At 37.1% G+C, this 27,780-nt stretch overlaps 1 protein-coding gene across 1 annotated transcript in view; it reads right to left on the bottom strand.

The window, feature by feature from the left end:
* Positions 1-16,451: 16,451 nt before the first annotated feature.
* Positions 16,452-27,780, bottom strand: part of LOC139959655 (uncharacterized) — a 35,396-nt gene continuing 24,067 nt past the window's right edge. Inside the window, exons 4-6 of the mRNA XM_071957451.1 lie at positions 27,202-27,537; positions 24,487-24,622; positions 16,452-18,037 (exon numbers count right to left, since the gene is read on the bottom strand). Coding sequence (XP_071813552.1) covers positions 17,929-18,037; positions 24,487-24,622; positions 27,202-27,537 — 581 coding nt within the window. The 3' untranslated portion in view covers positions 16,452-17,928. The remainder of the gene's footprint in view (positions 18,038-24,486; positions 24,623-27,201; positions 27,538-27,780) is intronic.

Raw genomic sequence — 27,780 nt, 5'->3', positions numbered from 1 at the left:
AAGGTCTTATAAATAAATATAACAACAAAACTCACTTATGACTGGTAACATGAATCAGCTTTATGTTGGTCTCCTTATCATCATACCAGTACACGTACAATCTCTGGCAAAGCCCTATAATGTTTCACAATATTGTGAATATGCAAACCAAACATTTGTAATACTTAGTAAAATACAAAGATATCAGGAAGCAACAAATTTAACAAGTTACAAAGCAAAAACTAAACACAATGGTCATGCATAATCAAAATAGGAAATGGAAATTAGCAACAGTTTCTTCAGCAGTGATATTCTGCAATCCAGCAGTCATTATACTTATGCAACACTATCCTAACCTTGATGGATATTTGTAAAATTATAAGGAATATAAAGAGTGGGAATTAAAGTGAAATCTAACCACTGTGCTCTTGTTGAAAGTTTTCAACTCATAACTTTCTGAAGCACTGTAAAAATACAGACTACATGTACTTGGCCAAGGCAAGGGAAACCCCTACGACCCTCCCCCTCATATTTTTTTACCAATCACCCCAATAATTAACCCATCTAACAAGTAAAGATTTTGATCTCGAAATGTCAAGTAAAGGGAATTGACAAAATTGCTTATGAAATGTAATAGCACTCACGCAGACTTTTTATTGGTAATGTTGTTGATTTTATTGACAGAAATTATTTTAAATTATCTCACAACCATACATTCAAAGCATACCATTTGACTTCCCACCCCACTTATCTTAGTATATGTGAACCAGATGATTTTTGATAAAACCATACCTTATGCCACAGGGGGTACGTCATACTTATGCACTGGGCCATATTTGACAAATCACATACTTCAGCTTTGGTATGTCACTCTGGTCAACCTTCCATTCTTGTGAACAATACACTCTATGTAAATGTATATACTGATGGCTACTTTTCCCCAAGTTGTACTTGACCTTGATATTCGCTTATATAAAGTTTGTACATTGTAGCAATATATCCATTTCGATTACTAAGAAATGAATGGTTTACAAATGCCTCTGTACATTTCATCAACACGGTATGTTTTGAACAATTGAGAAAAATACAATAATGCAGAATATGTACTGGTTGTACCTGCATGTGTGAAACCGAATTGAAGCTATTCCAACATAATCGTACTTTTTCCTCAGTTCGATACTTACTTTAAAATAGTCGAGTCAACACAGCTATTTCTTAATTGGCACGTAATAAAGCAAGACATACTTTGTGCATGCTTCACATTCCCCGCCCCACCCCTCCCCTACCCTCAAAGAAAAACAAAAAACTCTCAACAGTTACTACATATCAAAATTCAAAAGAATGTTGGGTATTTCATCTGGAAACAAATTAAAGCAAAACAACAACTTGGCAGCAGGGTGCTGTCAATAATTGACCTGTATGAAATAAGATAAAAATTTCCCCAAAGCATGGAGGTAGGGTTCTGCCATGCCCAAAGTAACTGTTGACTTCAATTGGACAATGTTTGAAAGTAGTTAATCATAATATAACAAAACATATTTTGTTCCAAGCTTAATATCCCAAACTCTTTTTTGTTGATTGTTTTAAACATGTTTACAATGTATGTACTAAGTTAAATATGATAATTAAAAATGACCCCAAACTGTTCTAGCATGAGGACATTGGGACTGTTGCTCCAAACAGATTACATGCAATTCTCTTTTGTTTCTCGTACAATTTGCGCAAGAAATATACAGCTTGATAAAATTGTAGGACAAAAATCAAAAGGGGAAAAAATGTGTTTATACCTTTTGTTGCACGTTTTTTTTTATGCTAGTTTGAATTTCTACATTCATGAGCAAAGATGCGATGTTATTTAAGTTGGAAACCGCTATGTTATATTTCAGCAGGAACACATCCTAATTTTGATTTTTGAAATTTTCTTGTGTTAGAATATTCTTTCTTAGGGGATTCCCTGTTTTGTATATATGGTAATAGCCAATAAGCACAATTTTCTAACGTTTTCAATTAGCACATTTTTGCGCTCACAATTTGAACAGAAAACCCCTAATCTGAACAGCGTCTTCCTGAAATGACATCAGAACAACAACCTCGTTTGTCATTAAAAGCATGAACAAATTGAAAGCTTAAAAAAGGGCACTTTTACTAACATAAATCAAAAAAGGAAAGTTAATTACATATACTTTAAGTACATAAAGAGAAGTAGAAATGGCTAAACTGTTCCTAAAGATCCATCATGATTTCATTGACCCTTTAAATTGAATCACACTGAAAACATGTTTCTTACATTTTGGAAGAATGGCTCTTGCCTAGTAATGTATTTTGAGACACATAGAATGATACGTTATGTGGTGCAGGTTGTCTCCTTTTCTGAGGGAGCTCATGCCTTTTATTTCCTTTGCTTTGGGTGGCATAAGCATCCTCTGGTGTAAACATAGCTTTTGATGGCCGTCCCACAGTAAGCCTCCTCCTCCCGCCCATCGGCATCTTTCGTCTGGCAACCGATGTCGGCTAGACTTCAATTTTAGAAGATTTTTGAAGATGTCTGCATCCCTCCTGCCTTGTATCTGTGCCTCAAGTACACAGAAACCCTTCTGTACTTGCCAAATGTGCAAAAGGCACTGATCAGATGACTACGCGTGGTGAGCTTCCTGTAATTTGAAATGAAATGCTGGACTGCTTGCTGAAACTCGCCATCATCACTCTTGAGCTCCTCGTTTATTGACTGAAATGTATCCTGCAGCTCATCCTCTAGATGAGTTGGCCGGGTTGAACTTGAAGATGCTGGGAATTGCGTCGGTCAAATGAATTGGCCAGACTTGCCTGAGCTCTAAGAGACTGGATCTGTAGAATTTGAGGGTCTTGCCTACATGTAGGTTCTCCGGCATCTGTGATGTCTTCCTCACTGGTCACTTGCTGATTCCTTTCCCCTCCATCTACTTGGATCTCGTTACCTGGCACTAATATGCCACTCCGTAAGGGCTGAAACCATCTGTCATCCATCGCCGTCTCACCAGTAGCCAAGGTATGGAAGAGCTTCCTCATCTCAACCGACTGAACGGGGAGGAAGTTGGTTGAATCCAAACTGTACTTAAGAATGGCTGCTGCTTGGTGTTTGCAAGTAGCCCCAGTTTCGCCAACAGGGTAAGTGCAAGTACCAATCTCAAAATTGAGATGATACAGGACTTGCTCTTTGGAACTCTCAACAGTGTATTCATCCTCATTTTCTGTACGACTGACCGCATCTGGTGAGACGTCTTTAGGGGAGGGGTAGAACCGGGATGCAAGGCTGGTGTTGCTGAGGCGTTTGTTGGCAATGTCGGTGAGTTTTCTGATGTTGTAGTCTTCAAACCTGGTGAGGATGAAATCTGTCAGTTGACATACATTGAATGCTTTCAACCTGTAGAATATTTTGTCTTTGAGAATCCTAATTGCAGCTTCACAATAGGCTGTGGTGTTGTTTCCCCTGATTCTGAGATCCTGCCTATGTGCCAGTGACAACAACACACTGCTCTCATATGTCTCCTGGACATGAGTGATGAAGCTGCTGTACTTCTGTGCAACTGGATCTAATATTACACGTTCAAACTTGTGTTGCAGGTCGGCCTCTATCTCTGCATATATTGAAGCTATTGAGAAGGAGCGGTCTATATTTTTTTTCACCTTGTGTTTGCTATCCCACAGCCATCTTCACATAGCTTTCAGTAGGTGGTAAGTGCAGAGCAACTACACGCTTTCAGGGTAAACATCGTTTAGAGCTAAACGAAGGGAGGTACAGTCATCCGTCATGAGCACATCCGGACCATTCTTTGAATTGAAGAATGAATTCTCGGGGAAAACCGACTCCAACAGTTTGAAGGCAGATGTCAATGTTGCCTCCAACTCTGATGTGGTGATAGCAACGCCAAGAGGTAGTGCACCAGCGGGGCTGTGAGTCAACATCAAGAACACTCTACAGTTCTGACGGTCCATGTTGCCTGAGGAGTCCAAAAAGACCATTTCCTTACTGAACTTCCACATGGAATGGACCCTCTTGATAAGTGGTGTACAGATAGCACTGATTGTTTGGCTATCTGGCGTGGTGACAATTTTGACGCATTCATCGTTGTTCTTCTCATTGAAATCTTGTACCTTGTTATCCAGAAAAAGCATCATCTTCTCTCCTTCAGTGTCTCCATAGTGTGTTTTGTGCTTAAAATAACTTAATAACTTAAAATACCCTGCAAAAGCAAACAAAAACAAAAACAAAACAAACAAAAGAAACAAATCCTTTAAACTTTACATCAAAGATATATATATTTTTGCAATTGGTATTAATTCGAAAATATAAAATCACTGTTAATTGTCAACCCAAAAGTTAAAAAAATGTAGTAATTGAGGATCTGTGCTGATATGCATATAGGGATTTGAATTTAGAAAATTTGGGGAAACAATGAACAATGGCACTTCCTCTGGTATTTTGTGTCTAGCTCAACCAATAAAAAAACAAACAAACTCTAATTAAATCCATTCACACTATTTGGTATTATGCATTTATTTTCTTATATTATACATTGGCCACCTGTTTGAACCTGTAACAAACTTTTTTTTACAACTTTTGTGGAAGTCAGTCGTTATTGTTTCCAACATTGAAACAACTGAAATGTGTAGTAAGCCATCCAGTCCTGCATGTACATCTTCCGATTTTTTCCATAAATATTACTAAACTTCTGTATTGGTGCTGAGATTAACCACTAATTGTACATGCATTTCATAGAACTTTTTTTTTCATTTGTATGTCCTAGGTTATTAATGATATACAAACATCACTTGAGTCTCACCTGTAACAGTACTGCAAGTCAGGGCAATATGACCTGTCAGCAGAGAGTCTAGTGTATCTTTCATTGGTGCAGCTCACTTGAAGATCATCCCTGGTGGAAATTCCAGTTGAACTTTTGAACTGGGTTCAACTGGAATTTTCTATACGGAAATTGGCCCAAATTTGAACTAGGTTGAAATGGGTGAACTGGGGTTCCCAACTGGTTCAGCTATGTTTTACTGGGTTCAACTATGTTTTACTGGGTCAACTATGTTTTACTGGGTTCAACTGGGTGAACTATGTTTTGCTAGGTTAAACTGGGTGAACTATGTTTTACTGCTTATATTTTTAAATAGTTTGAACTGGGATTCTCAACTAATGTTATTTATCTACACTTATATAACAGTAACACGACACTATAAGAAGTTTCCATTTTTTAACAGTAGATCTATACTGTATGTAAGGGTGTGAGCCACTGAAAATAAATGTTTGTTCTTGATCAGAGAACTCTGGGTTTGGTGTGATGACCTAACACAGAGCAAGACACATAAAAAATGGAGAAATCAACTGGATTGGATCAAAAGAAATTATAATTATGAATAACAAACAATTTACAGCTGATCTGGGCCCAGTCAAAGAATTAAATAAAACAACCTACAGTCGTGAGGTGCACACCCAAAATATAAAGAAATACACTTAATTTAAAAGTCTGTTCTGGTGAGTTGGCCTGCTGGTGACATTGAAGTATTCTACGACCTCAGGTCTTCCACGACATCAGTATAGTTGAACCCAATAAATGGTATTATGAATGTCCGATCCCATCAAAAAGTATCCTTTAATTTACATGTGTTCCAGGGTATCCTTTCAGTAAAATAATGTCAATATCCTTTGTAGTAAAATAATGTCCTTTATAAGTGATGGTGTCATGGAATATCCTTTATTGTAAAATAATATCCTTTATAGTAAATAGTATCCTTTATAATAAATAGTGTCCCAGACTGTCAGTTGAATATCACAACTTCCATAAAATAATAAGGTCTACAGTAACCTGAACTATGTAAATTAAGGTTTAAAACAAACTATCCAGCCATTAAACTATCTTTCTCTTCTTTCACAACTGCCTTGCTCAGATACTCATAGCCAACTGCCAACTCCCTTTACCCTCACTAAACTCCTTTGTTCCTAAAATATATACACACAGACCCCATTTCCTGTGAGGGCTAATTTTCAGGAAGAACAAGATAGTTGCCTAGCAACCCAGAAGAGAGACAGAACTTTGTTATTAAATCAACCCTTATGCTGCCACAAGACAACATACAAATATACTGTACAAATGTATAGCCCTCTGTACAGTGAGCACTGCACTAATAAACAAGTAAAACTATGGTACAAAACAAAACTTTATGTAAGAGCTGACCATCTTACACTGCACAAATGAAGCCTCACTTTAAATTAGATTGATAGTTTAATCATATGTTCATAATGTTCAGTGTAGGGCTTCCTCACAGTTGTAGCATATACGCGTATGCTTTACACTTCACTAGGCTAATGACTTTTGCAAAGTATGTTATTATGCCGGCAATAGGACACTTCATGTTTAAAACAACAATCAAGGCAATTGCGTAAGTTTTGAAAATTGCTATTATGTTTGCTAGTTGACGATAACTTTCCTAAAATCATGCGGCTAAATATAGGTGTAAATTAACTTGAGTATAACTAGGTTAGGCCCCTATAGCTAGGCAACTATAGCGTTAGGATATGTCTAACGTTAGCAATTGTACCATGTAGTATACCTAGTAGGGAACCGGTTTGTTAGGCCTAGCCTATACTATAGTCCTAGGTCACTATATATAGTTTCTGTTCAATTCAAATATTTATGATAAAGAGCACGTTTACAATCAATTATAATGTTACAAGTATGTGTCAATAATATAAAGATACTGCAAGATCACAAAGGAGGGAACTTAGCCGCGGTAATAATTTAAAATTGTTGGCAAAATCGGTTACAAATGCGATTATTCTGCGAAGCTTCTGTTGGCGTATGTGGTTCGCAGATTCGGAATTTATAAATTTAGCGCTAACGCAAGGGACAAATGTCAAAGTTCAAATTTAGTCGGATCATACTATTTTGCACTAGGAAGGCATTTTGCCTACCAATTGTTCAAATCGACGAACAAAGTATAACATAATTTTTTCAAATTTATTATATAGTAAATATTTCGTATTTTTAATCATTGCGGTACAAAAATGTAATCGTTTAATCATAACTGTGATAAATATGACAAAGATTTATTTTACACCCCTCATACGTTGGCTAATTTAGCATTTTCAATATATCACGATACGGTTACTGCTTACGAACTTACATTTTAATATTCTTGATAATTACGCCTAAAATAAAAGCAGTCAACATAGTCAAAACCCAGTTGGACCAGTGTGAAACCTAGTTCAACCCCAACAGGGTAAGCTCACCAGTAAACATAGTTCAAACCCAGTTGGGCTTATGCAAACCAGTCAAACCTAGTTAAACCCCAGCTGGGTCAGTTCAGCAGCCAATAATCCAAACACAGTTGGGCCAGTGCAAAACCAGTTGAAAGTTCAACACCAACAGGGCAAGTTCACCAGTCAACATAGTTCAAACCCAGTTGGGCTAGTGCAAAAACCAGTGAAACCTATAGTTGAAGCCCAACTGGATCAGTTCAAACATAGTTCAAACTCAGTTGGGTCTGAACAAACCCAGTTGAACATTGTGTAAACCCAGTTGAAACTAGCTCATGTTCAGCATAGCCCAGTTGGAACCCAATAAGACCCAGTTAAACACAGTTAAAAACCAGTTAAACATAGTAGGCCCATGTAGAACCTAGTTGATTTTTTAAGTGGGTTCTACTGGAATTTCTACCAGGGATATCTTAGGCTGATGTGGGTGAATGGCCTGATTTGAGGAGATCCAGTAGCTTCTGTCTGGTTTCACTATTGACATCTTTTTCCTGAAGGGCATCAGCACTTGATGTTTCATGGTTGTGGGTCCACTTCAAACTGATGACGGTGGGATACCCTTCCCCAATGTGAACATCTTTTGACCGGTATATGAACAAGAAAATTTTGTACACATTGTCATTGTTTTGGGCTAAATAAAGGGTATAACTGGATTCCTTATAAATTTCTAAACTGATTACAAATCAGAGGCAGATCCAGGGGGTGGTGGAGGGGGTCCGCCCCCCCAAAAAAAACACGCCTTTTTGGCATGCCAATTACACATTTTTTACAAAAAAATTAGCATATCATACACTTCTTCTTTAATGGCGTCAACCATTGTTAAAATACCAGAAAAAAAGGTTTTGGGGAGAGGGAAGTATCCCTAACCTCCCCCACCCCTTGCTAAAAATCCCGGATCTGCCCCTGCAAATGCAGTTGTTATTTGAGCAAGAGTAGCTCAAAATTTATCGGGGTAACTGAACTGTAACTGAATGTAAGAAATTTAAACTTATTCTTTACTGGTCCTCAACTAAAAGGCAACAGATTTCAGTCTTTCATACCATATGTTACGCTGACATGCCTTTTGAAGTTTTGGGCATGACAATGCTTGAAACAAAAACAATCTTTCCATTCAGTGACATATCTCTGCCAAACTAAACCAGTGTAGGCCTTTCCAGTGTAGGCCTTTGATGGACCTAAGACACTAGTTGATATTGAAAAGGATTCGATAAAAATTGTCCACATATTTGTCCAATATGAAGATAAAAAAAAGAATCAGTGCATTTCATTTGGACACACCCGAAAGACATTCTTTTGTTTGTGTTGACTGACTGGATAGGTTTGCTTGTTCTCCAAGTTGTCTCAGATACATCCTCCAGATCCTTCACCCACTTGAGAACATCTGCCTTTTCTGTGAGACATAGTCGTAGAGTGCAATCCATCCCACTTGTGCCATGTTCTTTATAAGAACACACCTTGTATTCATATCCCAGTTTGGGAAGAATGGGCTGTGCCAAATAAAAATTAAAAGAGTAATAAAATCATGGAAATACACCCAACCTTACCCTTAATTTCATCACATAATTATTTTTCACTTGTACAATTAAAAAATGTTGCAAAGCAGATAAAGTACCGAATACTGATATAGTTCATAAAAGCAGGCTTAAGTTTGTAAGTAGGCCTACTATATTAGTATTATGTACAGAATTTTAAAGTTTACCGTGAAGCTAGAAATACATGTAGGCCTAATGTAGGCTAGCAGATTAACATTAACCAAACCATTAAATTAATGTCCGTCGCGCACATTGATGACGACAGATGAAATCCGTACATTGTGTCTAAAATCTGGGTGAGAGGATTACTATATTATATGCAATTGTATCGAGTAACTTTACCTCTAATCTAGGGCAAGATTCCAGCTGAAGATTGGCGCAAGGATTGTCAGTCGAAAAGGTCTCCATCGCTGCATGAACGCATATATGTATACATGTGCAAAACGTGAATCGCGTCGCACAAACTGTATGTACTACTACCAGGGAGTTGTTATAACATCTCCCTAGGGAGTTGTTATAACATCTCCCTGCTACTACTAGTCATAAACTTTTTACGAGTAACACGCATGCGCGAGGGGGTGGATACGCCTATATATGATAATTGCCCCTAGCCCTCCTAGGAAAAAAATTACGCGTCCGGCCCAAAGAACGACAAACTAAGGTCTAATCTGGTTTATCCCACCCAGTAAACAACATTAATAACCATTGCTGTACAGAAGGGAAAATAGTAGCCATTGGCTCCTAAATGAAAAAAAACAGAATGCAAAAATGCATCGTGTTTCGATAATGTAACATGAGCAGTTTTCTTCTTTCATCTGACAAAATGCGGTATATGGAGGGTGTACAACACACTTGATCTTAATAATACAGTGAAAAGCAGTGTGATGCGACAAACAATAAATTCACAATGACACAAGCTGTCCGGAAATGACCATTGACCTCAACAACAGGCTTCTCGTACTAAATGTGGTAGATACATAACATATATAAATATGACATCTGTCCTTGTTGAAATAGGCCTACTGTATAAAACATTTTTTTGTTGACAATTTGACCCTTGGGGAACTCAAACGACCATTGACCTCTGCCCACAATATTAGGTTTTTTGTACTTTTTATTGCGGTACAATTACAAACAAAATATGCGATCTGTCCAAGCTTCCCTTGCGATATTATGTTTAGGAAGTTGTCCCCCCCCCTCCCCCGCCCTACTAAATTCATGTTGTGTAGCCCGATATTTCGTGACTTTGATGTATCACGTTTCGGAAACTAATCGTTTGCACTGGTTGCCCCGTGACAATGGAAGCTGGTCAGTGATTCAGGCCTTATTATCAATAGCTATCCAGATGGTCGAGCCGGACGATCCCAAGCGCACCTCATTAGGCCAACGTGACATTGGCACCCAGTTCGCCATACTACATCTAAGTTCTACCACCCAAATGAGCCTTAAAATAAAAATAAAATTGTTCAAACTTACTATTTCCTGACACGCTACAGTTATACAAAAGCATACGTTAACGAACGTGTTTTAGGCCTATTACACAGACACTGTGCATGCAGTTGTGTGTGTTTCGTGGAATAAAGTATCGCGTGTTTGTAGCATAGCCAAATTACCCAGTATAGGCAGGCGCGTATCCAGGATTTTCTAATCCAGGGGCGCGGATTACTATCTAAGCGAAGCGTACAAGAAAATTTCTGGTTTTGATAACCCCCCCCCCCCCCCCAGATCACCGGAAATGGCACTTACTTGAATATGACCAACAGGATGTACAGTTGCCTGAGAACCAAGTGTTTCCCAATAGTTCTTTTTTTTTCATAACCTTTTTGAAGATTGTCACCAGCCACACATCATGTTCTACCTCATCGCATCTCCTGTGGATCATTGCTTTTGTAGGTGATTCTACGTCGCGACCCACAATACCCGTTAGCCCCACTTTTGAAGGTTTTAAGCCCATTATTTGTTCAGAATTTGAATATTCACATTTCTCGTGCATAAATTCACTTCAAACCATTTCATATATGGACAACCAAAATAGAAAAATCACCTCCAACCCCTAACAGATCGGTCAAAATTGCACGAGTAGAGGGAAATATGATGAAGAATGTTGGTCAAGGAATTTTGGAAAATTCAGACACAGTTAATTTAGTGGTGTTCAGATATAAAACCTCTTATAACGGCTACTCTGAAACTTCGTTTCATTGAAGGAAATAAAAAAAAACAGATATTTCCGAAACCGAAAACTACACACATAGGCGAATGAGGCGAGGGCTGCAGACCCCCCCCCCCCCCCCAACCAACCAAATATTTTTGTGAAAATTCGGGCAATATGCTGATAATTTTTCGGGCACCTACTGAAAGAAAAATAAATTGCAATGATGTATAGCTAAATGAAATCTATTGTTTTAAAGAAAATCTCCTTGGTAATTAACATAAAGTTCTAAGCTTGCCCGACTAATTCGCCATTACTAATGTAAAAGAGAGTTTTGACATATATTTGACATCCATGCTTTTTCTCCATCTACATAACTACATAAGACATTTCGTTGTTTACATTGGCATCTCGCGGTGTACTACGCAACTTCCACGGACCGTACGTACACGATGGCATACGATGTAATAACCGATGCTTGCCTGTATGATATTGACATGAACATGTTGAACGCGAGCGAAGCGCGCGAAAACTTTTGGTAATATTTTTGGGCAAGTCGTTACAGCACCCCCCCCCCCAATCAAATTGGTCTCCTACGCATATGACTACACACGTAGACAGTTTGGAGGCTGTTCATCCTGGAAAGCCATTTTCATGCTCACTTGCCCGCTGATATAAGTTGACGAGATACGATTAGTTGTCAATTAAACATTTTGCAGAAAATTGTTCAATTGCTCAGATGGAATGAAGTGAACAATTAAACACTTTGCAGAAAATTGTCACTTCCATTGCTCAGATGGAATGATGTGAAGAATTAAACATTATGCAGAAAATGTCAATTGACGAGATATGATAAGTTGTCAATTAAACATTTTGCAGAAAATTGCTCAATTGGAATGAAGTGAACAATTAAATATTGTTCAGAAAAATGTTGAATTAACGAGATATGATAAGTTGTCAGTTAAACATTTTGCAGAAAATTGTTCAATTACTCAGTTGGTATTTAGTGAACAATTAAACATTTTTCAGAGAAATGTTGAATTGACGAGATCTGATAAGTTGTCAATTCAACATTTTGCAGAAAAATGTTCAATTGCTCAGTTAAAGCAACAGAGCAATCCAACATTTTTCTGATTTTCGATAAGATATTATCTTGTTATAACAATCAACTCAAAAATGTTTACTTATTGGGGCAAAGTATTCTTATGTTAATGGGACTTTTAAGCTTCCGTACAATTGGCATTTCAGGTAGGAGTGTATAACATTTTATATCTGGACAGCACTGTAGCATCGAATGGTATAGGTCTAGTGCAGTTCGCATATAGATCCTGGTCTAATAACAAAATGGGTCATGCTCCCCGACGACTGGGTCGAGTTCGTTTAATTGTTTAAGGCGTCCATACACACACACGCCATATGATAGACCATACATAGTATATATACATATAGTGAGAGAGGAAATATGGAAACGTTAAAAATGGAGTCGTAGGGGTAAGGGGTAGGGTGAGGCGCACGCCCCTTCTGAAATCCTCGATCCGTCACTGGCTACCCTGTGTATATAATAGGGATCAGCACTGTAATGATGTCACTCTTCCTCTTTCTCTTCGCCTGGTGTCTTGGCGTTTTTCTTCTACTCCCTCCTTTTCTCCTTTTTCTCTCTTTCTTTCCCCTTCCTTCCTCTCCTCTTCTATACGGTATACACATGTAATCACCGAAGTTGGTCCAGCATTATGGTTTCAGAATCGGTCGGCGCTAATGGGTAGGCCTATGCCTGGTCAACCCTAATACAGTGAAATATAAACAATCGTTCCGTCCGTTTGCTGAACAACAGGATCTCACGTTTGCGGCATTTTCAAGGCATATGAGATGTTGGCTACAACATACAGTTGACACAGTGCCTTATAGTGATCGCCCCCCCCCCCCCCCCCTGTTATATACGTCACTCTTCTACAAGCTGGGAATCCTGGAAATATGTACTGATACTTGTGTGTGTCAATTCGAACATACTCATTCGCAAATTATTGTCGTCATATAATTGACATTGCAATTTTGCATCATAGTGGATCTCCATAATTTTTAGGACTAATACATATTTGTCACTATCATTTCAGGTTCTTATGAATGTATGTGTATGTTTATGCATGAACAATGTTGGAGACGCTTTTAACATACTTTCTATGGAAGTTACGAAAAGTTTATCTGAAACCGTTTGAAGCTTACTCTGCGCTCAAACACTGATTAATTTCAAGTTAATAAACATTGCCTGTTTTTGTGGTCACAATGTTTTTCTTTTATATTATTTTAAAGGAGCCAATGGTTGGTTCATCTGTAAAGATGAAACCGAATGGACTAATCATATGAAAGCAAGACTAAAGCTATAGTAAAATATGCAAATGCTTCAAATGCAATTTACAATCCGCAAATTTCAATGCCAACTTCAGAAGCAGCTAAACAAATCAAAATTGGTCTATGGATGACTTTTCAACTCAAGAACGACAAAAGTCAATCCTTGGGAGATATAAACCTTGAAGGAATAAGCAATTCTTAAAAGTGACTGCAGTAGAGCATCGAGGAACAGATACCTCTATTAGATATTTTAAATATTAGGATTTTTTTAGCAATTGTTTGTAGCAATGTTTATATGACAACAATGTAGCAACTATGTAGCAATGTACGGAGAAACTGAAAGAATGGTTTGCAGAAGCAATTCTCCTCACTAAAATTGAACTTAAAGCCAACTTATATTATCCAAACTTCATATTCCTCAGAGCGCTTTTGTGATTGAACATGTTCCTTCCAATACGTTTGATTTTTTGCTTAGTTTGTGTCAATGCCTATGCGTGACTCGATCTTTTTGGACCTTCGAGCGGTAAATATAGAATCAAGTAAAAGGGCACCAGGGCAGCTGCTTGACTCGTCATTTTTAATTTTGTCTGGTATGGAGACCCCAAAAAGAGCAAGACACGTGCGAAATATAAACAAAGAACTCAACTGGATTGGAATATGAAAATGTGTAATGTACAAACCAATATACCATACGTAAAATATGTGTCAGAGCATCAGCAGTCAATATTTACATTATGCATTACAGTATGCATTTTGGGAACAATTCAATTCCACACCCAGAAACATTCCCAAAGTTAAAATAATTAAGAGAGTGGTCAATTTAATCTCAACCAATACAATTGAATATGAAAATGTGTAATGTACAAACCAATATACCATACGTAAAATATGTGCCAGAACCTGCTACCAGCTGGCCGAAGAGAAACAAAGATAACCTGTATACCAAAAAACTTCTGCTTGCAATCTAAAAGGGAACTATTACGTCACATGACAGGACGAGAATAAATGTTCAATGTTTCATCCTCAATATTGCAAAAGGTATAAAGCGGGAACGCCGCCTTTAAATTTAAAAGTCTATTGGTTCCTAAGATGTGGTGCAGAAACCTGAACTGGAAATATTGCACTCTTGCTTCAGCAAGTGTATGGGAAGGAATACTAAATATAGTTAACCAATCGTCCTGCGAGATTCAAAAGTAACATTCCACTTAACGTAGGCTTTTGGCGGAAGTGAATTACAGCCAATAAGGTGATGATAGACCAACTGCGACAATTTAGAACTGCGAGACATAAGATTGAAAATTGTGATCCTACTGGTCCTCGATATTGTTTTCAAAACTGAGCGAGTCTTTCCAATTTATAGGGATTGCAGAAAGGATCCTATAAAAATGAGTAAAGGGATATCTAAAAGCTTAACTTGGTCAGAAAAGCATTAAAGAACAATTGCTTCCCATCTGGCAAAAACAGATCGCTAACAAACAAACCGGCATGGTGAAGCTTTTTGTTATAGACGATGGTATTATCAATTCTAATAAAATTATTGTGCCAACGTATTTGCTCACCAAAGTGATCCGAAAGTTTCTTAAAGGTAACCTTACTCCAAGCCATACAAATTTGCTTAATGAAGATATTTTTAATACATATAACATCCTGGTAATGAAAATTACAATTAAAAAGCAACTCTTTACTGAAAGGCAACAGAGAAGAATGAAAAAAGAGCTTCTAATACCCCGTGTTGGCATTCTTACAACAACGTTTGATCCAAGAGGTTTTCATAGCATCAACAAAGTTGGAACATTTATTATTTTTAACCCCCCATTTTCAATTGGGTTATACAAAGTAATTCTCTTAACTTTGTCAGGATTCCCATTCCAAATAAAATAAAAAAGGTACTTAGATCTTATTAATAAAATCTTTTGGAGGGCTTGGAAGAACCTGAAAAAGGAAAAGGAGTTGGCTGATTGCAATAGACTTCACGATTTTGTTTCTACCAAAAGGTGTGAGATCACGCCCATTCCAAACTCTAATTGAGCTGGTGCTTCAGCCTAGATCATTTTTGAACATAATTTAAGCTATCTTCTGTAAAGTAAGAGGACCCAGGGGAAAAATTGATTTGTTGAATTAATGTTAAGACCAGATGCCATTTGAAATTTCTCTAAAATATTGGGCAAATTAACAGTAGGCCTACTGTTGCGAGTACTGTCCAAGAAGAAAGTAGTGTCGTCTGCATATTGCAGTACTTTGATTTCATGACCAAATATGTTAATCCCCTTGATGTTGTCACAATAATTTTTCTGGCTAAAATATCTGCACAGAGAAAAAAGAAGTAGGGGCTAAGGGGACAACCTTACCTTACTCCTCTCTGAATTGGGAAAACACCTGTTGAATTCCATTATTGAGAACACAAGAAGAACTACCAGTGTATGTTAAGAGTTTCAACTCACACCCAGAAACATTCCCAAAGTTAAACTAATTAAGAGTGTGGTCAATATAATCTCAACAAATACAATTGATGGAAAATGTAGCAATTTAAAAACAGAGCATCAGCAGTCAATATTTACATTATGCATTACAGTATGCATTTTGGGCACAATTCAATTCCACACCCAGAAACATTCCCAAAGTTAAAATAATTAAGAGAGTGGTCAATTTAATCTCAACCAATACAATTGATGGAAAACGTATCATTTTAAAAACAGAGCATCAGCAGTCAATATTTACATTATGCATTACAGTATGCATTTTGGGAACAATTCAATTCCACACCCAGAAACATTCCCAAAGTTAAAATAATTAAGAGAGTGGTCAATTTAATCTCAACCAATGCAATTGATGGAAAATGTTGCAATATAAAAACAGAGCATCAGCAGTCAATATTTACATGATGCATTACAGTATGCATTTTGGAACAATTCAATTCCACAGCCAGAAACATTCCCAAAGTTAAAATAATTAAGAGAGTGGTCAATTTAATCTCAACCAATGCAATTGATGGAAAATGTTGCAATATAAAAACAGAGCATCAGCAGTCAATATTTACATGATGCATTACAGTATGCATTTTGGAACAATTCAATTCCACATCCAGAAACATTCCCAAAGTTAAATAATTAAGAGAGTGGTCAATTTAATCTCAACCAATACAATTGATGGAAAATGTATCATTTTAAAAACAGAGCATCAGCAGTCAATATTTACATTATGCATTACAGTATGCATTTTGGGAACAACAATTCAATTCCACAGCCAGAAACATTCCCAAAGTTAAACTTATTAAGAGTGTGGTCAATATAATCTCAGCCAATACAATTGATGGAAACTGTAGCAATTTAAAAACAGAGCATCAGCAGTCAATATTTACATTATGCATTACAGTATGCATTTTGGGAACAACAATTCAATTCCACAGCCAGAAACATTCCCAAAGTTAAACTAATTAACAGTGTGGTCAATATAATCCCAATCAATACAATTGATGGAAAATGTAGCATTTCAAAAGTAGAGCATCAGCAGTCAATATTTACATTGAGAATGCTTCAGTAAGGTTTATTTCAGGAGGGAATGGTACTACATGAAGTATGTACAATTGTGAAGTGTTTAAGCAGACAAGGAATTTGACATTGTTGTACATCCACAGTCTGTCTACCTGACTGTATAGTATGTGGCTCACATATGACTCAGCAAGACTGAACAATAGTAAACTGAGGTCAAAGCTTAATTTTCTTAATTCTTATTTTAAATATTGAACTTCAACATACAAAACTGTAATTTTAAGTTTCAATATTCCACAACTCAATTTTGGCCCATATGTCATATTTTGTCAAAATCATACAAAGTACCACTTTTCATACAAATTAATTCCCAAAGTGAGTATTATTTGTCTCATATATAAGTAACACCTGTAAACCCCTATAGGCTGGTTGTAACCTGAAAGTTTGGCCTCTCTAGCAGTGTTTGTTACTGGTAAGATGCGGCCAAAAATGACCCAGCAAATATTTCCCATTAAAGCCCAATCCACTCATGAATATTAACGAGGTAAAAATTGTTGTTGCAAAGAACATTTTACTTGCTATGTAGTTACATCACCATACTAAGTATGAACTAAATCTTAAGTTCTTAAATCTTAAGAATTTTACATTAAGCCCGCCCACTCATTTACGTGCAAGATAGCCCCACCAAAAACAAAATGGATCATCTGCTGACCATGACCAACATATATACTTTCTTAGGATGCCACATGTACACACACACATATGCCAACTTGACTGCATAGGTTCCAATCGATGGAAAGCATCAAACCAAAAATCACCAAAAAATGTTCAATATTGATCGTCTACAATTATGTGAGTTGGAACATTTGTTAAATTTCTTCCTGCAAAATACCTAAAGTAAAATGGTGGTTTATAAGAAATGTCTGTTTTGAAAAGAAATCAACAAGCCTCGGTTTAATGGACCGTGACTCACTTCAACTAGCTTTGCAAGTGTCATTCACATCATCTAATTTAATGTATCGTAATAGAGTAAAGAATGACATCCATCAGCCTTGACATTCTAGACATCAACATCTATATCTGATATTGGAACCTGATAGTAACACCTGTAGTTTATGATATATATTAAGCAAACCAAACCTATTCCTCTGCAGACATCATGGAAAGTGTTTGGTTGGATTTGATTGGAACCGAACCGTTGTTTGGAACCGATGGTTTTCCATTTTTCCAATATCTTTTGCTGCATTGCCTAGTTATCGTAAAAGAAGAAGAAAGAAAAATGTTCCTTGCTGTTCATTGTTAAATTCTTAAGTCATTCTGGAAATTTGCACCAGAAAAGACAATTATAGGCCTATTTTAATAAAAAAATATAGTTGTACAACCAATGATATTAACATTGCAGTTCCAATGTAATAATCATTTCACATGTTCCATATACACTTCATGCAGAATTTGTTAACCAGTAAACGTGTGTATCACAAATGTATGCATGTGTTGACTTCATACAAACTATAGTCTCACATGCCAATGTGACCCCTGCTCAAAATGGTAAGGTTTATGAAGTGTCTTATGCATATTTATGAGAGAAATGGGCTTATCTAAGCAACTTTTTTTAAAGGGCCTGGGGGAGTGTTCGAAAAACAAGAAATAAGGTTATGATTGGTTAGTTTACAGACTGCCTTAAGTTGATCTTAAATGACCTTTGACCTTCGCTGCAAAAGGTTACGGTTCTAGTACTCATTAAGACAGATCCACGTACCAAGTATCAAGTTAATCCGCATTAAACTTTTTGAGTTACCGAGTTTACAAGCAGGTGTCGCATACACACGCACACACACACATGCTATCACATTGATTCCTTTCGTCTCAGACAAGAAATGAAAAATCATCATCAATGAAATATATATCATAAACAAGTAAACGTGTGGTAACAGTGTGATGGTAAAAACATGCCCAAAGGCTTATTACATGATACAGTATGGGTATGGAAAGTTAAGAAGCTCATGTACAATATCTATACAGAGGAACAAATGTTACATCATTGATCACTGTGGGTAACAAACTGCAAAAGTGAGACAGACTTCATAAAATCAGAAGTGTTTAAACTTACAACAAACCAACAAAATCACTTTTATGATCTACAGTAGCCATTCAGCACACTACAATTTACTGTAGTAATACATTATAATTTAAACTGCACATATTACTTCAGGTACAGTGTATGGTACTGTAGTTACAGGTAGTTTGGTCTCTGGAATTGGAGTTGTCAAGAGCTCATTGGAGCTCTCCTATACAGTGCATAGCTAGAGAGGGCATTTTCCTAACTATTTAGTGTTCTTTGGGTAAGGGGTTAGCCAATACATTACTAAAGCCCGGGTCACATCTGCGCGATTCAACACGCGATTCAACTCGCAACTAAAATCACGCGCATCAGAAAAGTTGCTTCAAAGAAGTTGCGCTGATTAGGACATTGCTCTATTGCAAATCAACCCAAATCGACGGCGCAACTTTTATTGCGCAACAAGTTGATACCCGTGTCTAACTACGCGATTCAACTTCAATTGTATTGCGAGTTGAATCGCGTGTTGAATCGCGCAGATGTGACCCGGGCTTAACATGCACTATTTATGACGTTCTTGCATAAAGTACGCAAAATAAAAAGTGGTGCCAAGGGCACGGGTATTGTTCAATGCAGGTCATGCTGTTACAGAAAAAAATCAACATGACATAATTTTAATTGGTGTATAATTCATTAAATATGAATTTGTGCATGGATGTTATAGGCCTGTGGGAATATAATTTGCATAGAACAAGTATTAATTCATTCCTATTTATGTATTTCTCAAATATTAAAAATATATGTGTTTTGTCACGTGACAATTTTAATTGGTATAATTACTTAAATACAAATCTTTTTTTCATTGGCATATGTATGTTAAAGGGTTGAGGGAGTATGATTTGCAATACAAGTATGAATTCAGTCCTACAGTATTTGTATATTTCTCAAAAAAATTTAATATATTTTTTGGGTAACAGCATGACATTCTGAGGAAGCGTTAATTACTGTTGGGGGACACTGAAGTGGAATGCAGGGCAAACTCTAAGTTATTCATATATTTGTTAAATACAAGTATTTACCTAATCAAGCCTGCAGAAAGTTTAAAAGTTATCTAGTTATAATTTCTAAAATAGGCTTGATATTAACAGTCATTTTTTATCAAATTTAATAATTTATTCAAATTATTTTTGCATACAAAAGCGTACAGACATCAAACTAAAACTGAAACTTCATCCCTGGATAGAGCCCTAAGGCAGGCCCTTGGACCCTGCCCAATAAAGGCTTTGTGCCAAGGTGCTTGCAGTGTGTGCTACACACACACTTCTTCAGTTTTATCCATGTTCAGTCATTTAAATCCCCCCCCCCCCCCCTGAATCTCTTCTTTTGACTTGATTGGTAGTCCAGATTGGACTTTTGATCTCTTATTGTCCTCAAAGACTTGTTTTAAATGGAAAGAGTACTCTGAACACGATACGATACGATACACCTTGTGTTCTGCTTCCACCCGAAGGTGCTTCAGCAAACTAAGGAAATCCTTAGTCGGTAATTATTGAGGTTCCAAGTTTTTTGTGCGTGGAAGGACACCGGCGAATTTCGCCTTCTCTTTTCGAATAGCGCCCTGAAGTAACGAGGCAGGGGTGTGTAGTCCTGCTCCCGGGACCGCAATTTAACGTCCCCTCCGAAGGACGTGAGTACCGCTTCCACGTGTAGCCACTTTCCTACCACGAGAAAGGAGCGGGGTGAAAATTGGTGTCAGTGTCGACACCGAGGTTTGAACCAGGGACCTCAGGTACTGCAGACGTGCACTCTCCCGTTCTGCCACCTCACCGCTCTTACTCTGAACATACTCTGAACATAATTACATAGACTTGTCAAGTCATTTATTGGACCTGACAGAGAATACCCAAATCTGAGGACACTGATTGGTCAATTTTTGTGTGCCACAGTGTTGAGGCACAGAACCTATGCCTTATGTGTGCTAGTTTATATAGTTCTTTTTTCTTTTTAAAGGCTTTTAGGTTCTCCCTAATAATGAAAAAAGAATTAATTGTTGTCTCCTCTCAAATATATCAGGGATTCCATGAAGGAATTCTCTATGTATCTATCCTCTGCTTATTTTTTTTAGGAAAAGAGATGCATACTATAACATATAAGAATAGCAGTTTGTCTCTCTTCTTTATTCAACTCATATCCACAGGTAATTTATATTGCCAACATTAAGATATGAGTAGAACAAAAGGTTTGTCATATCAGTATTGCAAAAATATGGGACAAAATCATGGAAAAATTGCTGTAAATGTACCATCATGTTTCATAGTGTGACCCATATATGTTCTACTGTGGTACAATTATGGTAAATTTACCATAGTATAATTGCACCGTATAGTTTTACCCTATTTTTACTGTGGTTAATCATGGCACAATTGTAGGAATTTCACATATGTAGTTTATGTACCATATGAACTTACCCTACTTTTACTACAGTAATATCATGGTAAAACTATGGTAAATTTACCGTAGTAAATGTACCACACTTTTACCCTACTTTTACCGCGGTAATACCATGGTAAAACTGTGGTTAATTTACCGTAGTAAATGTACCGCACTTTTACCCTACTTATACCGCGGTTATATCATGGTAAAACTGCGGTTAATTTACCGCAGTAAATGAACCACACTTTTACCCTACTTTTACCGCGGTAATACCATGGTAAAATTGTGGTAAATTTACCGTAGTAAATGTACCACACTTTTACCGCGGTAAAACCATGGTAAAACTGCGGTAAATTTACCGTAGTAAATGTACCGCACTTTTACCCTACTTATACCGCGGTAGTATCATGGTAAAACTGCGGTAAATTTACCGCGGTAAATGTACCGCACTTTTACCCTACTTATACCGCGGTAATATCATGGTAAAACTGCGATAAATTTACCGCGGTAAATGTACCGCACTTTTACCGCGGTAATACCATGGTAAAACTGCGGTAAATGTACCGCGGTTGATTTTACCACAATTTTACCACACATTTACCCTATTTACCACACATTTACCATAGTTTACCGCGGTAAAATTAGGGTACATTTTTTGCTGGGTAAAGTGGAATGACGACCTTCCTAACTGCTTTCTGGACATACAATCAACTTAAAATATTCTAGTGGTTGTCTGCATATAAAGCGGGAGGCCGGGGTTCAAATCCCGGTAGTGGCTAGAAGTTTTTTTCACTGTTCTGGATTTTCCAACTCGATCACTACGATTTCAATTATGTATATATATATATATATATATATATATATATATATATATACATATATATATATACACACCCACAATTCTCAGTCTCAAAATATACAATGATGAGAGTATCATACCATAACACAAAATTCACCCGGTGTCACGTGAAAAGGCTGGAAGTACTGTAAATTGAGCGCGTGAAAAATGAAGCAATATCTATGTGACGCTACCTGTTGGCTAAAACGCAATTCAAACATTTTAATAAGCAATTATGCAAGGCTACAAGATTCACAAACTGCACACGGAGGCTAAAACTACTAATTAAAAACGCAAAGTATACAGATTAATAAAATATTAATGAGTTGAGTTGATCTCAGTTACTTAATAGGTGTTTTCTTGTGAGTACAACCACTGGCAAGTTTATTTCTATTATTCAAGGTAGACGTTTGAGGATTGTGGATAATTAAGTGTTTTGTGGTAAGACAACAACTGCACCTTTTACTTGATGTAGAGTATGGGGTTTGATGTTTTTAAGGATTCTCCATATCAGGGAGTATGGTATGTACATTACTATCAATTAATTGTTCAAATATATTGGCTAAGAGTTGAAGCATTCCTGTGATTATCATTTCTAAAACAGCTTGTTTTAAGACACTTTTCTTTCAGTCCAACATATGTATACTGCTTGGACAAGTATGCAGGCTAAATTCTTTCTCAAAATATAAAAGCTTTCCTGTAGGCCTACATTAAAGCTAACTGAAGATGCCAGGGTAATGCCATTGCTTCAAAAACCTAGCATTGACCCTGAGATACTAAAGAACTTTCATCCAATCTTCAATATGGCTTAATCTGGCAAATTGACTGAACACGCTGCTGTTAACAACCTCTTTGCAATTTCACAATCTGCCTACCATCAATACCATCACCAGAAACAGCATTGTTGCGAGTATGTAATGACATTCTCAGATCGCTAGGCAACCCTAGTGCTGCTGGATTGAACAGCGGACTTTGATACAATTGACCACTCGCTGCTAATTAGAACGCCTCAATATAGTCAGTTTGATATTGGTGGGAAAGAACTTGAATGGTTTGCATCCCTGCATGGGAGAGAACAGTCTATTGCTAACACCTCTGCCACCTCCAACCCACTTGTCATGGACTGGGGAATCCCACAAGGATCCATTGCGGCACCATTTTGTTCGTCAGCTATACAGCTCCCCGAGAAAATATTTTTTGTGTTCATGATCTGTCTAGTATCACCTATGTCGAAGACACCAAGCTGTTTATCACAAACAAACCAGGAGAGAGGTCAATTACACATTGACAAGATTGAACATTGCATCCAGGGTGTTAAAATGTTAATAACTAAGAACTACCTAATGCTTCATTATAACAAAACTGAAGTTTTGCATTGTAGATCCCGTTTTGAAAAAGGAAACCGTATCTCTTACATTACTGCAGGGGATGCTCGGGTAAATGTTGTTTCTACTGCCCTTGATCTTGGAGTTGTTCTAGATTCACACATGTCAATGAAGTCTAAATATATGCCGCTGTGCTTCATTTGCTATTATGAAAATCAGGAGCATACGCAGATTTCGAAACAAGCAAACCCCTGACAAAACTCGTCCACGCTTTGTTACTTCTCATTGGAACAAATGCAACAGCATCCTCAGCTGTCTTCATGTAAAGATCTTCTTATGCTTCAACGTATTCAGAATTACACCGCCCGTCTGGTCAGCCTTTCAAAGAAATGTGACCACATCACCTGGCACTTCATAATCTTCACTGGCTGCCAGTCATTCAACGTATTGGATTCAAAGAGCTTCTCCTTACCTACAAATCTGGCTCCAACATATTTATCTGAACTACTGAAATCCACAAATACGCTCCAACCAAGTCTTTGAGATCCAGTTCCAAAATCTTCTCGAAGTTCCCATTTCATGGACCAAAAACCAGTGGTCAAAGAACCTTCACCATAATGGCCCCAACATTTTGGAACGCTTTGCCCATCGACGCATCTGTTACTCATTGCTTTTGCTTTATAATTGTACGTATCAATGTTTATATGTGTTTGTTTCTTTCTGTCGTACTTTCATTGTAAAGCGCATTGTGACGTGTTTGTTTAAATTCTCATTCTGTGATTAAATTGGTGTGATTTAAATCGATCAATCCTGACAGATTGACCAATTGACAATCTCTGTATTGAGGTGTAAATATTACATGTTTGTTGAAAGTGACAAAAAATTGCAACCAAAAGCAAAATACAGCTTAATTTCAGACCGATATTACCATAAACAATATAAAAAAAACAGGTAAAATTAACAAGAAAATCTTCTGTAAGCATGTTCTTGGGCTAATGTAACCATGACCCCAAAATACTTTGAATAGAGTGATTTATCCATACCTTCTATGCATGAGCAGGAGCAGGAGCATGAGCATGAGCGTGAGCGTGAGCATGTCCATGCAGAATAGTGCTCCAAGCATCCACCCTCTGACAAGGTCTTGATCTGGGGCTGGTGGCTTTTCATTAGTGATGGGAACTGTGAACAGAAAAGTCAGAAAACCAAAAGACTTATAAGGTTCCTATGCTTGTTCAAGGTACAAATTAAGATTGAGATAATCGAAAATTGAGTTGAAAAAGCGACGAAGTCAAATTACTTTAATAGTACCGTAGTTAGTTTCAACAATTTCGTTAATTCATTAATACTGCAGAACAATACTTCTTAAGCAATTAACAGGGCACTAGAAGCATATTGCTTTCGTAGTACTGCTACAAGGTATCTAATGTACAACTCCTGACATATTGTGTTTTTATCGTGTTTTCTCATGCAATCCTGTAAACCAGCAAATCTCACATCTTAGTGTCTTATTGTATGACGTACAGTATCATCCCGAAACAGCTGTTTGGTGTGAGGTGGCCCATATTTCATACTATAGTCACTATACCGTTGCAGTTAACTGAAACAATACATGTACAGTATGCATGCAATCAGCTGTCACTTAATTCGTTAGCCCTGTAAGTATAAGGATAGCATTTGCTGAGATGCCTACAATATATATCCAACGGACAGACTGGCAGCAAAATATGCCGTAACGCCCTTTTGATTTTGTCGTCTGAATTTTTCAAAATATCCACTTGACCTCAAAAGTATATTAAAAGGCATAGCTGGTGGTATTTCGACATCCTCTAAACTGTTCACATTTATGTTATATTGAATATTTACACTTGTATCTTTACATTGATGTATGGCACATTGTAATAATTTCTTTTGGGACTCGGTAAAACTTGATCAAACCTAGCACTTTTGGACAAGGAATTTACTCTATTCGCAAAAAATTCCTAAGCACTCATGTGACTGCAGGTCGGATGAGGAAAATTTTCGATCAAGCTATTCACTGCATCACTAACACTACGCCGATACGACACTCTGTCATACTGTTGAAATCAAAATGCCAACAGATTGTGTAGTAGAAGGTTTCAAAAACTCTTCTGAAAACCGAAATTTAAGTTTCTTTTCGTTTCCCAGTCATCAAACTGACGAAAAACTTCTCAGGCTTTGGATTAATTTTTTATTGTAAGTACAGCTCCTGCAAAGACTTTCTCACTCCCGGGGTTTCCCACCGTCTGCAGGCAAATATACAGTATGTTCAGTCCACTTCGACACAAACACGATAGGCAGTATTGTCTATGCAGAGGCCCTCTAAAAGAAAAGTCTCCCTAATATATGCCTAAACTCATTAGCTCCATTATTCTAATGTGCATACTCAATTGTTTATCTTAAACCGTGATTTACCCTATAGGTGCAAAGTGCATTGTTATTGCTTCGCGTTTGCGGTACACTCCGCAGAATGACATCACACAGTGACCTGTGCGATCATGAGCTTTTACGCATCATGTTTCTGGTCAGTGAGAATCTGCTTAACTTTGACATCAAATTTTCTATATTTCTGTCTCTTTCAATTAAACAGGAACCACAGTATTGGTTGTGTGCTAAAATACTTCAGTATGAGCCAGCTATGCATTTTAAAGTTACTTTGTAAACTCTGCAATCTCCACAATAGTTGTACCAGAACACTGATTGCATACTGTAAGTATAAACAATTGAGGGGTCTGATATCGTAACCGATTTGATTTGAACTACAGTGCTACTAATAGTTGTGCAAAACCAGTTCATATTAGATTTTATCAAACAATACACAAGATTTTAATATAGAGATGCCATTCATTATTATAATTCATGTGACAGATTTTACACACTAGAATCCTACATTCGCTGTCAGATGTTCAGATTGTTCAGTTAGGTTTGAAGAACTCAGCAAATGAGAAAATCTGATATTTCAGGAAGACTTCAAAGGAAGAAACCAAAGTTGTAGACTATTCCATTTTGTAGCAATAAAAATATGGGGAAATAAATAGCTAGGCTCAGTTACGTAGTTAGAACAATTTCTCTGCGATGAAGTATGATGATGTGGCACAACAGAAAATATGAAGACTCCAAGGTGTCGAGTAAACACTATTTGGGGGAATGAAAGCACAAGGAAATTAGTCTGATTGCAGATGAACTTATAGTTGAGCTTACACGTACGTTAAACTATATTGTTAATTGCAAGGTATAGAGGCTGGACTTTATTTCCATAAACAATAGAGTGCCGCATATACGTCCGGCAGGCTATATGGGTACCCCATTTGACATGCAAGTCCTGTTCACCTGTTTAATTAACTTCAACTGTTAATAACAAGAACTTTTACACACTTGCTAACAACATCAACATGCCCAATATCAAAGGAAACAGTCTAATTAGTGTCAACATATGATCATTTCAATATTTCTACATTATGTTCGAAAAACTCATTAATATTAAAGACGTTACATCTAAAATCATTGTACAGCTCATGGGCTATCAGTGTAGGGCTACCATGTATGACATGAATCCAATGTTGAATGTACAGTTTGGGTTCTGATATATCGTGGTTGAAAGCTTAACACACACACCCACGCACTCTATCATATATATTACGTTTGCCTTGGAAAAGAAATATAAATATCAATGGCTTAATTGGGAGAATAAACTTTAAATGACTACTATTCTTCAATAGAACAGTTTAGTTTCTCCTCACCTTGCTGCTCAAGTCGAATGTTCACAAATTTACCACCATCTGTTCTGCACTTTGTATCTACTGCTTGACAAGTCAGTGTTACTGGGGTTCTGTAGACAGCTTTTATCGTACTTATGATCATTGAAGATGATGGCACATCCTTCTGATTGTATTTAACTACAGTTATATTGCTTTCTATCTCTCTGGATCCATTAAACCATTTTAACGTCACTGATGGAGATGCATTTTTCCCTCTGCATATCAACTCAATTGGTTTAGAAAGATCGATGCTTTGCGAGCAACTACTGCTTTCAGTACTGCAGTGATCAATGCCCAACTCAAAATTCTGAAGAGAAGCTGAGAAAATCAAAATGACGTATTTCTTCTTGTGAATGTGTCTGGCATTTGTCAACTCACAAAAAGAGTTATCATAAAAAGTAAAATGGTTCTTCTTTAATAAACATGCATAGTAATCAATTACATCTAGTCATTGTTAGTAGGGATGCACCGGATCCAAATTTTTGGATCCGGCAGAAAACGGATTTTGCCGGATAGTATATATACATGAAATCCGGCCATATAAAATCCGGCCGGATAGAA

The sequence above is a fragment of the Apostichopus japonicus genome, chromosome 19 (assembly GCF_037975245.1).
Source record: "Apostichopus japonicus isolate 1M-3 chromosome 19, ASM3797524v1, whole genome shotgun sequence".
NCBI classification, from domain to species: Eukaryota; Metazoa; Echinodermata; class Holothuroidea; order Aspidochirotida; family Stichopodidae; genus Apostichopus; species Apostichopus japonicus.
This window is presented reverse-complemented; position numbering and strand designations above follow the sequence as displayed.